Raw genomic sequence first — 16,471 nt, forward strand, 5'->3', positions numbered from 1 at the left:
TGAAAAAAAGCCACTGGGTGGGGGGTGGGGGTGAGGGGAAGAGAGAAAAGCCACCAGGACAGGTACTTTCTGGCCTTGCTCCACTTTCACACACTTCTTTTTCTTTGCTCCTTACGCGTTGTCCCCTCTTCAAACCCTGCTTCATGCTTCTTGGATCATTACCCAAAGACAAAAGAGTGGTCACCTTGAAACAGCAACTTAAAAGGGTTTGATACCCTAGTGGGAAACATTCTGTCTAGAAGTTGGTCTAGTAATCTAAGATTTCTCTGTTGTACATGCCTTGTTCAACTACAGAGCTCTCTGATTGCTACTTTCCTGAAATAAAGATCCGGGCAATCTTGGTATCCTTCCTGAGAAAATCTTTTGCCGTCCTCAACGTGATTCTTAAGAATACTCACGTCTTGAAAACAAAGGGCTGTTGGTACTATATGCTTAAATATCCTGTCTTCTAGACAAACTATTTCCCCGAGTCTCCGAGATTGCAATAGTTTGGGAATGTAAAAACCACTTACCTATTTCCTGTTTTTTGGGTTCAAAAATAGCTTACATGTTCTCAAAACTTGTAACTGCTTTAAAGTAATTGTGCACATTTATTGAAACGATTCTTTTTTTTCCTTTTTCAATTTATAGGCAGAGGATTGTTTGTGATGTAAATTAAAGGAGCCAGTAGGTAAGAAAGGCTAATCCTTTTTAATTAAAGTTTTTCTGTTTTGTAAATGACCTAGGTAACAACATTTTTTACATCTCAAAAAGTTTCCTGTTAACTTTTATCGAATTTAATTGCTTTCCACAGCTTTGGTTAAAATGCTCAGGTCCAACTTTTACTTGGACCAAACGGTTTATTTTAGCCGTGGATGATTCTTTTACAACTAAAGCTCCAAAACAAAACAAACAACAAGTCTTTGACATTGAAGCTTCCAACTGGAACCCTGGAACTCTCAAAGATGGGGAGCGGTTATAACTACCTGGGCCTGGTGTTGTCCATGATTAAGCAATTGGAAACCTAAAATTCCAGGCTGTGCTTCAAGCAATGTCCCCTGAGAAAGGCTACATCCACTCTGAACCCTAACAACAACCCCAGAGAATGCCCCAGTGCTGTCCCTTAACACCCCTCTCTACATGAAGTAGGCGGGAGTGGTGGTCGCCTCCCAGTATCTCCAGCAGCAGCAATTGGGGTCCATTCTGCTAGGAGAGGGAATGTAAGGGGATGGATGCGCAAATGGATAGTTTGCCAGAGAACAAGAGTCGTTACCCATCACTTGCAGCAAGTTTTTTCCTTAACCTTTTAGAAAACACATTGGGGAGATGCCACTGGCAGAAGTGTTTTGAAAGAACTCTGCTAAGGCATTCAGGGGCAAGTGTTGATGTTAAACTTTGTTGAGATCCCTAGGAAAAGTTATCAGCTACCAGAGAAGGACCCAGATAGACCAGGGTCAGGTGTCTGAGAGCGGAAGCCCTAAGAACAACAGAGCACTGTTGTGTTAGGCTAGGCCAGAGCTCCGGCAGCACTGGTTCCTAAGGTGATTGGCCAGGTGCTCTGTTCTGCTTGCTCTGAGCCTTCAGGGATCCACCCACGCCCTCCTGGCTGGGTTGACGATGAATCAGTGAACAGAAGTCCCACAGGTGAATGAAGTTGACAGGAAACAAGGTTCCCCACAAAAGCTGCCAGAGCCAGCCTTGAGTGGTTTCTCTCTCTCTAAAAGGAACCCTCTGGCCTGCTCCACCTTCAAAAACTTCTCACCCCATTCTTCAAACCCTGCGCTGGCCATATCAGGTGGACACCACACTGTGGGTCTCTCCTCCTTACCCGTGTGCATCTTTCCTGCCTGGCTGGGAACTCTGCTGTTCGGTAGACAGTGCCTTGCAGCCAATGTGGGCCCGGAGCCCAGCACCCAGGCAACCGACTTAGTCCTGCCACCCCCGGCTCTCCCAGCCCCACCCCTGAGCTCTCAGGTCCCAGAAGCCGCAGCTGGGTCTGACTTAATTCAGAATTGGTTCGATAGAGGGGAGGGAAGAAGGCTCACCTCCTTGGTGCTGTCAGGTGCCATAGCAATCAGAGGGCAGAGGGTAGCCAGGGAGGGGGGCATGGCCACTTCCTTCAACTCTCAAGGTGGGTGGGATGAAGGAGGTACCTGTGCCCACAGCTGCTGAGAGCTTGATCTGGTATTTTCCTGTTGCTTGGGGGGCTGCCTTTGATGTTCTTGCTTCAGCAGCCACAGCTAATGCTGACCAGCGGCCATAGGCCAAGCACCTAGGCCTGCAGGGCTCAGCTCCAATGTGGGAGGAGGGCGGTCTTGGCAGAACATTCTGGCCCTCTTGGTGCTGCCTAGCCAGCAGTGACTTGTGATTTTTCCAGGGTAGCAGCAGAACACCTCTCCCTGGGCACCCACGTCAGGCTGGAGGACACGCTGGTCTCCCTTGGCTCCTCAGCCTCAGTCTCCCAGTATGGAAGGTGGGCAGGAGGGACACAGGCCCTGCGTTGCAGGGGTAGCGGTAGCTCTGTGTTCAGAATAGCAGCATGCAGGCCTAAGTTCTCGGAAGGCGTTCTGGGTTATCTGCTTCCTTCCTGGCTTTGCCAAGGTGCATGCCCTAACTCACTGATGTGGTGCCCAACATCAGGCCCCCTCCCCTCCCACCCTCTCCTCGCTGGCTGTGGGTAAAAGCTGACATTTAAGAGAGGAGTTGAGTTTCAAAAACTGGCTGTGGGTGCTCCCCAAATCGGGTGCTGGGATGAAGTTCAGTTCTCCAGGCCGCAGTCAGTCATCTGCACGCCCCCTGCTGGCAACTTTTTAAAAAGAAACCTATAGAGGAGCTTGATAGGGTTCGTAGGAAAATGTAATTAAAAAATTTGTTTTTGCACAAAAGCATTTCCCAGACATGAAGACAGGCTCCTCTCCCAACTCCCAATGGAACATACCTGGGTAACATCTGTGCCGCCAGATGAATGATTGCAGAGTAAGAACCCTCCTGTCATTTCCCTGGGGTTGAGACATGAAAACATTACCAGCCCCCCCTCCAAATTCCACTCCTGCCCCTGTCAATCATTTTCCCTATCTCCTCCCCCCTGAAGTGAACATGCTCCCAGCTTTGAAACATCCTAGGTGATCATTTGATCTACTCTTGAGCTTCATAGATGTTCCACTGGCTGCCAGATTGTTCTTTGGCATCCAATCACCTTTGCTCAACACTCAGTGTTGGTGGCATTCAGCCATGCAGGGGCAGGGAGCAGCAGCCAGCTCATTGTCACAGAAGGAATTATAACATGTGTCCCACTTCCATGGGGACATTTGGGATGTTTATGGATAAAGCTTCTGTGAGTATTCCTGTTTATGTGGTCACACAGGAGCATGCTTCTGTTGAGTGTGTGGCTCAGAGAGGTGTTGCTGGGGCCTGGGCTGTGTGTCCTGGAGCTGGCGCCTGCTGGTTTGTGCGAGTTGGCTGTTGGTCAGGAGTGCCCCTGCATGTTGCCGCCCTCTGCCCTGTCTTCCCCTGCATCCCTGTGGCTCTGGAGGTGTAGCTCTCTCTGGTACCTGCGTGGTGGGAATTTTGCTCACTTCTTCCCAACTCCAGATTCCAGTGATGTCTGTCCGTGTTGGTAGGGAAATTGTATGCCGTGGAAGTTGGCAAGTGCTACAAATTGGGGCTTAAATGTGTGTCTTGTTTGTTGATCATCCAGGGTGAGACCTCCAGAGCTGGAGCAGACCTTGACAGCACAGGGTCGAAGTACAACGTGCTACCCTGTAGCTGAGGTATTTCTCCAATATGGGGAAACTATTTGTTTTTTAAAAAATATTTTATTTTTATTGTAAAGGCAGATTTACAAAGAGAAGGAGAGATAGAGGAGATCTGTTATCCGCTGCTTCACCCTGCAGGTGGCCGCAATGGTCAGAGCTGAGCTGATTTGAAGCCAGGAGCCAGGAGCTTCTTCTAGGTCTCCCACATGGGTGCAGGGTCCCAAGGCTTTGGGCTGCCATCAACTGCTTTCCCAGGCCACAGGCAGGGAACTGGAAGGGAAGTGGAGCAGCCAGGGCACATACTGGTGCCCATATAGGATCTCAGTGCATGCAAGGTGAGAATTTAGCCACAGGGCCATCATACCAGGCCCTGCTGTCGTCCATCGGGAGGAAGCTGTGCTCCCCTGTCTAGGATCCTCTCTCAGCCCGAGTCCTCAGACCTTGAAGTTCTTTGCCCAGGTCTAGTCTTGTTCAACTTCTCTGTGTACTGCCACCTGTGGGCAATGCAGGTGGCCCAGAAAGTAATGCAGAAACCTTTTGTCCCAAACTGCAAGAAAGTCCTCCAGAGTCTTTGGAGTGTGCCTGTTGTGTCCCTGGAAGCCTGTCTTTTGTTTTTCCATGGCAACCCGTGATGGTACAGAGGCCCCTCCCATTCTACCTATGAGGGAAGAGCAGCAGAGGGGCCCAGCCAGGGGAGTCACAGGCCCGCATAGTTGAGGGCTTGAGTAGGGGACAGGGCTCTGCAGTATGTCCACGGGCTCACAAGGGCGCTGTGATCTTGCCCTCAGTCACTTGGTTCTAGCTATGCTCACCTTGAGGAGGTTGCTGAATACTCCTGGGGAGAGGGCAGGGCTCTCTCCATTGCAGGCTGGGTTGTCTCCCTGCCCTACCCCATCCCAGAGCTACTGCAGGTGGTAGGCAAGCCCCCAGCCTGAATAGGACACTGGGTACTGCCCTTCCATTACTGTGACCGCTGGGCAGGCCATCAGCTGTGCTGTGAGTGCCTGCTCCCTTCCTGCGGTCCTTGGTGACAGGAACCAAGATGTCTCGTGTTGGTGCCCCCATGCCCAATAGGGATCTAGCCCAGGATGTTCTCGCTGGAAGAGGGAGCCCCCTGCCCCACTCCCAGTGTGGGAGGCAGCAAGCCTGCGGGTATCTGTCCCAGCGAGAACAGGCGGGAGCAGGCCGCATGCCTCTTCTGGGCTCAGAGACCACCCCTCCCGCCCCGCCTCACTTGCAGGGCAGCGTCCAGGGAACCATTCAGTCCTCTCTGATCAAATTATGTCACAGGTGCAACCTCAAGCCAGACCATTGCTATATATCTCAGAAACTGCTCGCTGTGACTCGACTCTTCCCTTGGTGCCCAAAGAGCTATGGAATTCGGCTTGGTCCTGGGTCCTCGGCTGTGCTGTGCCAGATCTGGTGCATGCAAGCAGAGGATTTAGCCACAGAGCCACCATACCAGGTCCAACCCTCCCAGTGTACCTGGCTCGAGTCTTGGCCCCTGTCAGTACCATCTATCCGTGACTTTGGGACTAAACTGTCTGCCTGGGTACATCAGTCACGTCCTATTTGAACCATGGCAATATCAGATAGGCCCGATCGCTCTACCGGAGCTCTGTGGGCTTCTGGGAGTTGGACTGCCTCCTCCCACCCTCAAAACCTGGGAGGGTCCTGGCGCAGTAGCCTAGTGGCTAACGTCCTCGCCTTGCACAGGCCAGGATTCCATATGGGTGCCGGTTCTAATTCCGGTGGCCTCACTTCTCATCCAGCTTCCTGCTTGTGGCCTGGGAAAGCAATTGATGGCAGCCCAAAGCCTTGGGACCCTGCACCTGCATGGAAGACCTGGAAGAGGCTCCTGATTAGCTTCAGATTAGCTCAGCTCTGGTCGTTGAGGACGCTTGGGGAGTGAATGAACAGACGGAAGATCTTTCCCTCTGTCTCTGCTCCTTTCTGTATATCTGACTGATCAATAAAAATAAAATAAATCTTAAAAAAAATCCTGGGAGGAGCCTGTTACAGGTGGTGGAAAGCGAAAGGGGAGTTGTGACTCATGCTCACAGGTGAAGAGGCGGCTGGACAGCAGAAACCCCAGGCCTTGCTTCTCAGCCCTGTTTGTGGCATGAGACTGTGAAATATCCAGAGATTTTGGGGGGTAGGGGATGAAACCCATGAAAGTAACTATTCCTAGCATGGAAGCCAACAAATGCTGTTCACCAGGGAGGTGGCCGGCTGGTCCTGTGACTGTGGAGTGGGAAGAATTAGGTGGGCACAGATCACAGCCAGTGCCTGAGATGGGAGGAGATGGGTGGGGATTCCCTGTGTTGGCCCCAGGAGCCTGAGTCTGGCCCCTGCCTGGGCTGGTGTATCAGAGTGTGAGCGGGCTCTGGAAGGACTGGCCCAGCAGAGAGAAGCTCTCTGCTAGCTGGGTGCTTCAGAGGTGTCTCGCCCCAGGCCCCTGGTTTCCTCCCAGTGCCCCAGCCACTCAGGTTGCAGTCAGCTGAACATCAGGAATGTGGTCCACTTTTTTTTTTTTTTTTTTTAATGAGTACTGTCTGGAGGAAGACTGTTCAGAAGGAACACTTGCTGGGTGGATCTGGTGGGGGAGGAGCTGGCTCCCCCTCGCTGCTCCATCTTTGTTCCCCAGCGGGAACACAGAGGAAGTGCAGTGGACAGGATAGCCTGGGAGGGGACCAGAACCAGCCCTCTCCACTGTTCACCTGCTGTGTGGCTGTGGGAGGGCCCGATTCAGTGGAGATACACACTTGAGGGCAAGTCTGCGTGAGTTCTCAGTTTGAGTTCCACTGAATAAGATTTGGGGTTAATATCTAGAGCTGGGAGGGAGAAGGAAAGCGGGGATGAGGTGAGGTGATGGGGCAGGGGGTGGCCCTGGGAAAGCCCAAGCAGGGAAGGCCAGGGAAGGCCAAGGGGCCCTATGGAGATGCCTCCAGGCCTCTGAGGGTGCCTGAGGGTTTTCATTCCTAGACTCCACAGCCCCCACCACTTACTGGTGGTCTCTCCCAGGGCCCTGGTCCTTATCCTAGTGAGCTGATGGGGCTGGAGGGGAGGCCCTAGGACAGAAGTGGGCCAGAATTTCCTGGCGATGGAGGCGTCTCCTCTTCAGCCTGTCCATCCTCGGCCCTCCTCCGTCCTTGGCCCCCCGGGGGAGGTGCGTGGGCTCCCTGGCCCCCTCTCTTAGCTCTCTATATGCTTGTGTGGGGTTTGTCTCACCCTGTCCCTTTAGAGAAGGTCTGAGACCACCCCCTACTTCACCCTGTTCAGCTCATGGCTTCTGCTTCCCCTAGGTCAGGTTCAAGGCTGACATTCCACCTGCTGAGAGATCTCTGCAGGGCATGGGCTGGGGAGGAGGGAGGACAGTCTAGGCTCTCTCAACATCAGGTTTACTGCCACCCATGTCTTCTGTGTCCTTTTCTCATGGTAGGGGACCTGAGACTGACATAGACTGGGAGACAGGCCCAGACCCTGCTGGGGGTGGAACCAGTGCAAACTAGGCACTCAGCCCCATCTCTGCTGCTGGAGTGTCAGATGAATGAGTGGTGGGGTGAGGGCTTGCATTGTGCAGGGGCTGGGCCTGGCAGAGGGATCCGCTGGAGGGGCCTGGAGGGACCACTGCAGAGTGGAAGGGGCAGTGCTGACCTTGCCCAGGGAGCTAGAGGGAAACCATGGCGGCCTGCTGGGAAGTGTCCATCTTGAGCTCTTACTTGGTTGGTGAGGGTGGAGGGACTGCAGGGTGGAGACAATGGGCACAGAGGCTGCCAGCAGGGAGGGCAGCCTGGGCAACGGTGCTTCCTGCCTGGGGCATTCCCGGGGCCAGAACCTCATTCCTTGTGGGAAGACTTTGGCGTGACTGGCCGTCCTCCAGGCTGACCGCTACTGGCACCTTCCTGGCTGGCCCTCTCCAGGCCTGGCCTCCTCCCATTCTTCGCCATGTGCTGGTGATGCTCACGCTGGTCCAAGGGACCCAGGTGCCCCGTCCAGGACTGAAATGGAGGAGACCTGAAACCAGAGCTATTTCTCCCACTTTAGCCCCCGGGGGTTGGTCCCCAGAAGTGGGGTTCCCAGAGGTGCAGAGGGTCCTGACTACACGGAGGGGAGAGTAAGGAGGAGAAGCTGGAAGAGGAGGGCAGATCCCAGGCAGAAAGAAACTCTGTCTTTGTGGATCCTTTGTGCATTGGGCAATGTTTGGCAAGGGGATGTGGTGGTTAAGGAAGCCAGGTTTCCTTCCTGCTTGTTGCTCTACAGCTGGGCTTCCTCCTGGGCGCCATTCCCCCTCCCTCCCGCGTACCCCAGAGACAGGCCAACCTCCCCTGGGCCCCCATGCTGAGCCCCTTCTCTGGAATTTGTGGTCTCTGGGATGGGATGGTGTGAGGACTCGGGATGGAGGCAGGGAGCTTTTCCCCTCACCTCCGCACCCCATCCCCAGCCCCAGTCCTTCTCATTTTCCACCTGTCTCTCCAGGATGATGGGTGAAGGAATGACAGATGCCAAGAGGACCTTGGGATGGGGACTGGGCCAGTGGTGGTCAGCTGTGTGACCAGAGGTGCATCCTCACATCTGGGGGAGTGGGTCAAATGAGGCAGCTTCCATAGTGATCAGAAGCTGTATCTGGTCTGCAGAAGGGTCTCATTGTTCCTGGGCTCCCTTCCTGCCAAGGTCCCAAGAGCAGTCTGTCCCTTGGCCTTTATCCTTTCCTCTTGAGCTCTTGGAGGGTCAGCAGGTGCTACAGAAGAGACAGCCCTGCCTGTGGGCCTCAAGCAAGACCTAGGGTGAGCTGGGCCTCTGTATCTCACCACAGCATGACCATAGGCAACCCTCAGTTCACCTGCTCTGGGAATGGAACCCATGAATGTGTTAACGCACAGAACTGCTGCTAACGTCTGATGAGATGAAGCTGTGGCCAGTTTGGTTTGTTATTGTGTCATTTGAATGCCAAGGAGTATCTTCCTGCTAGGGGCTGGCACAGCCACCTTGCATGGACACTCTGTGGCGCAGTGGGGAGCTCTCAGGAGAATGGCCTTGTCAGCATTTGCCGGCTTCTGTGGTGGGAATACAGTCACCACAATGGGTCTCGTCCCCCCCCACAAGAACTCTGAATTTTTTTTTTTTTTTTTTTTTTTTTTTAGATTTATTTTATTTTTATTACAAAGTCAGATATACTGAGAGGAGGAGAGATAGAGAGGAAGTGGAGCTGCCGGGATTAGAACCAGCAGCCATATGGGATCAAGGCAAGGACCTTAGCCACTAGGCCACGCTGCCAAGCCCAAGAACTCTGAATATTTTGCAGTCTTATGCCACAAACAGGACCAAGAAGGAGGCCACTATCCAGCCTCCTCTCCGGCTGTGAGTGCGAATCGCGGCAACTCCCCCTCTGCCTTCCACTGCCTGTAACAGGTTCCCTCCCAGGTTTTGAAAGTGGGAGGAGGGAGTCATCCTCTCACACCTCCCTGCTGAGCACCAGCTCCCAAAAGTCCACAGAGCTCCAGTAGAGTGATCAGGCTTATCTGATATTGCCATGGTTCGAATAGGACGTGACTGATGCACCCAGGCAGACAGTTTAGTCCCAAAGTCATGGATAGATGGTACTGACAGGGTCTGATGCTTGAGCCAGGTGCTGTGCTGGGAGGGTTGCATTCGGGGGTCAGTCGGTCACTGGGGCTGTGTTGAAGGCAGTTCTAACGCAGGACAAGGTTGCTTGTAGAAACCCGAGGCAGGCCCCGTTGTCCCCCTCTGCTTCCTAGTTTGTTATGTGCCTGCTCCCCCCCACGCACACATACTCACTCACTCTCTCTCACTCACTCACTCACTCACTCTACCATTGTCCCCAGCAGCCTCACCTGCTGGTGGAACCCATGGGGCTACCGCACCTTGAACTGCAACTCTTTCAAACCTTCCTCCCCAGGTAACATCAGTATTTTGTTGCTGCAGGGAAAAGTTGACTGCCGCGCTTTGTGTGAACTGTGTGGGGAAAACCACCAAATAGAAAATGGTGCTTTGCTTTCTTCAAGTCCTGTTTGTGTGTTTAAATTTGTTCTTGACATGTACTCCAAAACTGTGTGTGATTCCTACACATCTGATTTGTGTTGATGTTTGTTAACCAAACTTCCTGGTTAATTGCTGCTTATTATAAACTCATTTAATTTTTATTTCATTTTCTTTTTTAATAAAATTTATTTATTTTTATTGCAAAGGCAGATATACAGAGACGAGGAGAGACAGAGAGGAAGATCTTTTGTCTGATGATTCACTCCCCAAGTGACCACAATGGCCGGTGCTGTGCTGATCCAAAGCCAGGAGCCAGGAACTTCCTCTGGGTCTCACACATGAGTGCAGGAACCCAAGGCTGTCCTTGACTGCTTTCCCAGACCACAAGCAGGGAGCTGGATGGGAAGTGGGGCTGCTGGGATTAGAAACAGTGCCCATATGGGATCTTAGAGTATTCAAGGTGAAGACTTTAGCCGCTAGACCACTGTGCCGGGCCCTCATTTAATTTTTAAAGAAAATATTTGAAAGACAGAGGCATGTTCCCAAAGCCCACAGTGGCTGCAAGGCTGGAGCCAAGGGCTGGGGACTCCATCCAGGTCTCCCTTGTGGTCACCTGAACCACTACCTGCTGCTTTCCACGCGTATCAGCAGGAAGCTGGATCTGAAGCGTCTGTTTCTTGCACATGCTGTAGCTGCAGGGGAGAGTCTGGTGGCCTTGGGCCTCCCACCTCCATCTCCTCTCTAATTTGTATTCAGAGGTTGATTTTTTTTTTTTTATAATCATGAGTAGGCGAGGCCTGGGTACTCATTTGGGCACAGAGGTGCTTGGGCACACCTGAGAGTGAGTCAATTTTGTATTTCTACAGGATTTTTGAAACATGTTATTGCAATCCTTGATGAAAGCCCCCTTTAGCATTGCAATACAGTGTTACCAAACGGGAGATCCTGGACCGATTGCCCCAATGCCGGATGGTGATGCTCCACCGAATCTCACACCCCACTGTTGTGCCAGGTAAGCAGGACCCTTGAGCAAGCCCCACCCTCAGCCTCTTGGCCTTGACAGGGTCCAGAGGTTGGGCTTCCAGCCCCTCATGTCCCCTCTCTGCTTCCTGGGGGCTAAGTGCCTACTGGCTCCCTCAGGCAATGCTCTTTTACTCCAAAGGTGTCTTTTAATAACCAGGAGTCTGAGCAGAGCAGAGTCACGTACTGGCCAGGCTCACCTTGGTGAGCCTTAGAGTCCATGCGTCTTGCTCCTTCACTTTGTCACCTGGGCCAAGTTCTCACCCTCACTCACAGGGCTTCCTTGTGCTTCCTGGGGTGCTCAGCGTGTTCCCCTGTATGCTCAGACCACCCTCCCACACTCTATAGAAGTGGATGTTCAGTTGGTCATGAGTCAAGGACCTATGGAGATGCCTTGGCAAGGTCCTCCTTCGTGAACCAGTGTGCATGGCAGGAGTGTATTTACAAGATGTAGAAGCAGCATACTAGCTTTGCATGACAAAGTGGCTTCCTCCCAATGTGAAATGCATGGCATTTACTAGGATTATGATATTGATGAAAATTACCAAGGCTGAGGTTTTTGTCTCCCACCTTCTGTCACTAAAACACACAAAGAGAAAAAGCCCAAGCTGTCAGGCAGAGTCCTCGTTTGCAAGTGAGAGGGAAGAAGGAGCCAGCCCAGGGTGGGGCACTGCTGCCCTCACAGCCTCAGGCTGTTTCCTGGGGACAGAGGGACCCCATCAACCGCTGCATCTGACCCCTGTTACCCGGGTTGGCTGACCCAGGCTGGTGCTGCGCTGGGCAGCTGAGGCCTTGTATCTTCCTTAGACCTCCCACTCACAGCCGAGCCACCTGTCCTAAATGGTTCCCAGACACTCTCCATGCTAAATGAGGATGAGGCTGTGTCACAGGTCAAGGACAGCATAGATGAAGACCCCTTGCTGTGTGCCCCACCCTCTAAAAGACAGGAGTGCTATGGGTCAGTGGGTGAGACCTGGCAGAGCAGAGCAGGCTTGCCAGGTGCAGAGCTGACAGGGTTTCCCCTGGGGAGGTAGAGCCCTGGCTGTGCATCAATCCCCGACCTCCTCCTCCTCTCTTCTTCTCCCCTCAGGGCTTTCCAGAGCTTTGAGGAACCAGCTGAGCTGGAGACAAGAGGGGCGTGGAGAGAGAAGGGCTGCGAATTGGGCAACAGGGCGGAGCAGAGCCCTTGAGGTCACCAAGCCCTGGATAAAGGGGAGCAGGGCAGGTGCAGGCGGCAGAGCCTTCACTGCCAAGTCACTTCAGGACAGCAGAGATGAGGCTCACCTTTTCCAGCCTGATACTCCTGGGGGTGCTTGGTGAGTGCTGGTGCAGACCTAACCCTGAGCCTGCAGCCTGGGAAGCCGCTGTGGCAGGGAACCAACAGGGCTTAGACAGGGACAGGAGCAGGACTATAGCCTGGTCCAGAGCTTTCCGAAGTCCAGAAAGGGCTGGGCCAGGGCCTCTTGCTGCTTTAGAAGTCTTCTGGGGCTGGAGCATCTGAGACAGAGTCGGTGGGAGTTGAACCCTGTGATCTGACAGCTAGAACCAGCTGAAGGTTGGGGCATCCTAGGAGAAGCAGGGAGGGAGGAAGCCTCACATTCCCAGAAGGAGTGGTCACAGCCTGTGGCCCAGCACTCTGTCGCAGAGTTGCATCACAGCCTGGTTCACTGGCAGCTGAGTTTTGGGCTCTCTTGGCACCTGTGTTGGTGGGCTGGAGGCCTGGATGCTTTGGGGCTGTAGAAAGCCTAGTCCTGTCTCAAGGAAGTGGGGCAGCTGCCCTATAGGATTCCTGCTTTCTTCTCTCTCAGTAGTTGGGGTCCAGACTGGGAGGGACTTGGGGGGTTTCCTGTTTGACCCAATGATCTGTAAGGAAGGATGGGTGGAGCATATTTCACCTGTCCCAGCTCTTACCTTGGAGGCGAGGGTACTGTGCTTCTACAGGAGAGGGTTGGGGCAGCATGCTTTAGTGGGACTCCAGGAAGGCCTAGGTGGACAGCATCTGAGACAGCAAAAGTGGCAGACCCAGTTCTGCTTCGGGAAATACTCGACTTTAAACACAGCTGTTGAAAGCCAACTTGACCTTGAACGTTGCATATTTCAGAAAATTCACCTGTTTTGTGTACCATCCAGTGATTTTCAGGAACTTTATCAAGTGGCATAGCCATCACTGTACATCAGTGTTGGAGCATTTCCCCCTTATCCTCAGAAAGACTTTTCATGTTCACTTAGAGCTAATTCTCATTCCCACCCATTGTCAGACAACCATCGCGTTGTTCCTGGTGTTAGGGGGAAAGCGGGTAGGCGTTCACCATTGTAATGTGTTGATGAATTGGTAATTAGGCAAAATTGACCCATCCGGCCTGTGGTCCACAGGTACACAGGGAAATGAACCTATGTGCTCCCCAATGACTGGTCCTTGGGGAAGGGCCTATGGGATTACAGGGGTGGAGGGCAGCCAAGGGCAAGCTTCTAGAAAACTATCAGAAGGCAAGATGGCCATGGCCATGGCTGAGTGATCCCTCTTTGTTCTTCTTCTCCCAGCACTGTGTCTGGCTGTCCCCAGGAAGGGCATTCGATGGTGTACCAAGTCCAGGGCAGAGAAAACAAAATGCTCTTTGCTGCAGAAGTACATGAGAAAGCAGGGTGGCCCACCCATCTCCTGTGTCCGGAAGCCCTCCATCCAGCAGTGTGCCTTGGCCATCGCGGTGAGTGGGTGCCACCTGTCGGGTGGAAGAGGAGCAGAATGTGCTCCCTGACCTCCTGGGATTCACTTCTGGGGCACCTAGAAGTGGGTAGCAGATCCTCCCTCCAAGGAATGAGCTGGCCTGGCCTAACCCTGGTTGTTTTAGCCATCTAGGGGACTGAAGTAGCAGATGGAAACTCTTTCTTTATGTCTGTCTGTCTTTCTCTTTCTCTGTGTTTGAAATAAAATGAAAACAAACCAATCCCAGAGTGAGAGAACACACGCTAGCTCATACAGGCAATAGCTGTGTATACATTAAAAGACAAATTCAAATTGGTAAGGCGTAATATCATTTAACAAAAATGTTGTATGCAGAATATTTGTGCCATGGTGTGGATGTTCATTTGGATGTCAAAGGCCTATGTGTTGGAGAGTTGTTCTGCAAAGTCTTCTGTTAATGGGAGCAAGAGTAGGAAACGATCCAGCTGTGGTATTGGAGGCAGGGCTTTCGGAGGGAATTGGATTGGGTTGGATTGCTGGAATGGACTCCCTAGGATTAAATCCTGGTGGCTTCAAAGAGACCTTAGAGATACAGAGGCACACCCTTTCAGTACGCTTGCCGTTAGAGTTACTAGGATAGAACTTGCAGGAAAAACCCAACTCTACTGCCTTCGACTCTGCTGGAAGGAACACCTTTTCTAGGGCCCAGTTACTGGGACCTGCCTGTTCTTGGACTGTGAGCCTGTCGCACTGTAAGCCTTACAACCTCATCTTTCCTCCTTAAGTAGCTTGTCTCAGATCTGCCGTTGTGGTCACACAACACTGATCAGTACGGTCAGAAGGAATCTTTTTTTTTTTTTTTTTTAAGATTTATTCATTTTATTACAACCAGATATACAGAGAGGAGGAGAGACAGAGAGGAAGATCTTCCATCCGATGATTCACTCCCCAAGTGAGCCGCAATGGGCCGATGCACGCCGGTCCGAAGCCGGGAACCTGGAACCTCTTCCGGGTCTCCCACGCGGGTGCAGGGTCCCATTGCATTGGGCCGTCCTCAACTGCTTTCCCAGGCCACAAGCAGGGAGCTGGATGGGAAGTGGAGCTGCCGGGACTAGAACCGGCGCCCATATGGGATCCCGGGGCTTTCAAGGCGAGAACTTTAGCCGCTAGGCCACGCTGCCGGGCCCCAGAAGGAATCTTTAATGAACATAACTGTACAGTGTTTCCCTGAAACATCAGACCAGAGAAATCTGTTGGCACCTGCCTTTTCTGGGAGAATCACAGTTCCCAGAAGGACATCCTGGGCTGTCACTGGTTCTGCTGTCCTCATGGTTAGTGCCATTTGGAAACAGCACTCCCAGTCTTCTGGAAATAGAATGACAGCAGCAGCTGGGGAGGTGGCACGAAGCATGTTCTTGGCTTTGGCAATTCCACCACCTAAGTGCCTTTCCCCAGGCCTTGGGCTAAACCACCCACGAGAGCACAGTTGCCACAGCCCAAAGTCAGAAACAGTCGTGCTGGGGGAATCCTTTTATAAATCAGGAATTAGGCAGCATCCAGCTTATCGTGCACTGTTGGCAAAAGTGTGTGCATTTCTTTGTGAGGAAGGGGTTGCTGAAAATGTACTTCATGCTGCAAGCAAGGGATATGGAAGCCTCATTGTTGACTGGCCTCTGCATTTCCAGAGAAACAAGGCAGACGCCATGACCGTGGATGGTGGCTTGCTGTTTCAGTACAGCCAGGACCCTTACAACCTGAAGCCTGTTGCTGCAGAAGTCTACGGGACCCCAGAGAGTGAGTCTTCCCCAGGGACCCAGCAGGCAGGTGGCCCTGGCTTTGGTCCTAGGCCCTGTAGAGCCAGGAGTGGACAAGCATGTGGGTCAGTGTCCTGTGTCTGGGACAGGATGTGCTGGATTCTCTGGGCCAGACAAGGTCGTTGCCACAATTGCTGGGCTGAGAGCAGGGCTGGGGGGAGGGCGGGGGCAGGTGTCCCCTCACGTCAGTGGCTTGGTTGGGCAAAGTTGGGTATCATTCTCCTGGTCCCAGCCAATAGCTTCCGGTTCTCTCCACCCCTCCGTAGGGCCGCAGACCCACTATTATGCTGTGGCCGTGGCCAGGAAGGGCAGCAGCTTCCAGCTAAACCAGTTGCGAGGCCTGAAGTCTTGCCACACAGGCTTGGGCAGGACGGCTGGCTGGAACATCCCCATTGGGACACTTCGGTCATTCTTGAACTGGAAGGGGCCGCCCAAGCCCCTTGAAGAAGGTGAGCTGGCCAGGGCCCATGGGTGATCTGGTTGGAGCAAGGGTTTCTAGTTGGCAAGCATAGGTGACTGTGTGGGGTGAACCCCAGTGGGGAAGAGGTGAACCAGCTCGAGATGGGTACCCAAGGGACCCACTGCACCTGCAGCCCAGGCCACTTCTGCCTTTTCCTCCACACATGGAGGTTGCCCTGTGGGTCTGGGAGAGGGCTTCCTGAGCTCTTGGCAAGGGGCACTGTTAGGCTGGGTGGGAGGGTGTCCAGGGTTGACTCCCCCTGCAGTTCAAATTTCTCTGTGCTCCACAGCCGTGGCCAAGTTCTTCTCTGGCAGTTGTGTGCCTGGGGCAGATGGAAATCGGTACCCGAGCCTGTGCCAGCTGTGTGTGGGGACAGGGAAGAACAAGTGTGCCTTTTCCTCCCAAGAGCCCTATTTTGGCTACTCTGGTGCCTTCAGGTGAGTGGTCCTGTCCCCTTTACCCAAGGGACCCAAGTGCTACCTATTCGCAGAGTTACAGATGGAGAACTTGGAGCCCAAGATGAAGCTCGCCCTGCCCAGCACATGGCTAAGTCCTCCAGACCCTGACTCCTCCCAGCCCGTACCCTGCTCCCCAGGCTTTGCACCAGGCTGGTGGGCCTTCTGTTTCTCCCAGTGGCCCTCTCTGTCTACCCAGAGAGCCCTGGATTTGACTCTGCTCCCGCACTGTCCTGGACTTCTCCTCTAGCTTCTGAACCTCTCCTAACCACACAGAACTGACAGGGCTTGTTGGGAGAATG

At 53.1% G+C, this 16,471-nt stretch overlaps 1 protein-coding gene across 3 annotated transcripts in view; it reads left to right on the forward strand.

Annotated features, from left to right (window-relative positions):
- LTF (lactotransferrin) overlaps nt 1-16,471 on the forward strand; it is a 35,330-nt gene that overhangs the window by 3,062 nt on the left and 15,797 nt on the right. The window contains exons 1-6 of one of the 3 annotated variants that reach the window (XM_058678793.1): nt 10,630-10,749; nt 11,848-12,073; nt 13,299-13,462; nt 15,126-15,234; nt 15,521-15,703; nt 16,004-16,151. In XM_058678793.1, the coding sequence (XP_058534776.1) occupies nt 12,031-12,073; nt 13,299-13,462; nt 15,126-15,234; nt 15,521-15,703; nt 16,004-16,151 (647 nt within the window). In that variant the 5' untranslated portion in view covers nt 10,630-10,749; nt 11,848-12,030. Of the gene's footprint in view, nt 1-10,582; nt 10,750-11,847; nt 12,074-13,298; nt 13,463-15,125; nt 15,235-15,520; nt 15,704-16,003; nt 16,152-16,471 lie in introns of those variants that run through there. The other 2 variants (XM_058678794.1, XM_058678792.1) reach the window with 2 other exon arrangements.

This window comes from Ochotona princeps, chromosome 21, assembly GCF_030435755.1.
Source record: "Ochotona princeps isolate mOchPri1 chromosome 21, mOchPri1.hap1, whole genome shotgun sequence".
In the NCBI taxonomy this organism is placed as follows: domain Eukaryota; kingdom Metazoa; phylum Chordata; class Mammalia; order Lagomorpha; family Ochotonidae; genus Ochotona; species Ochotona princeps.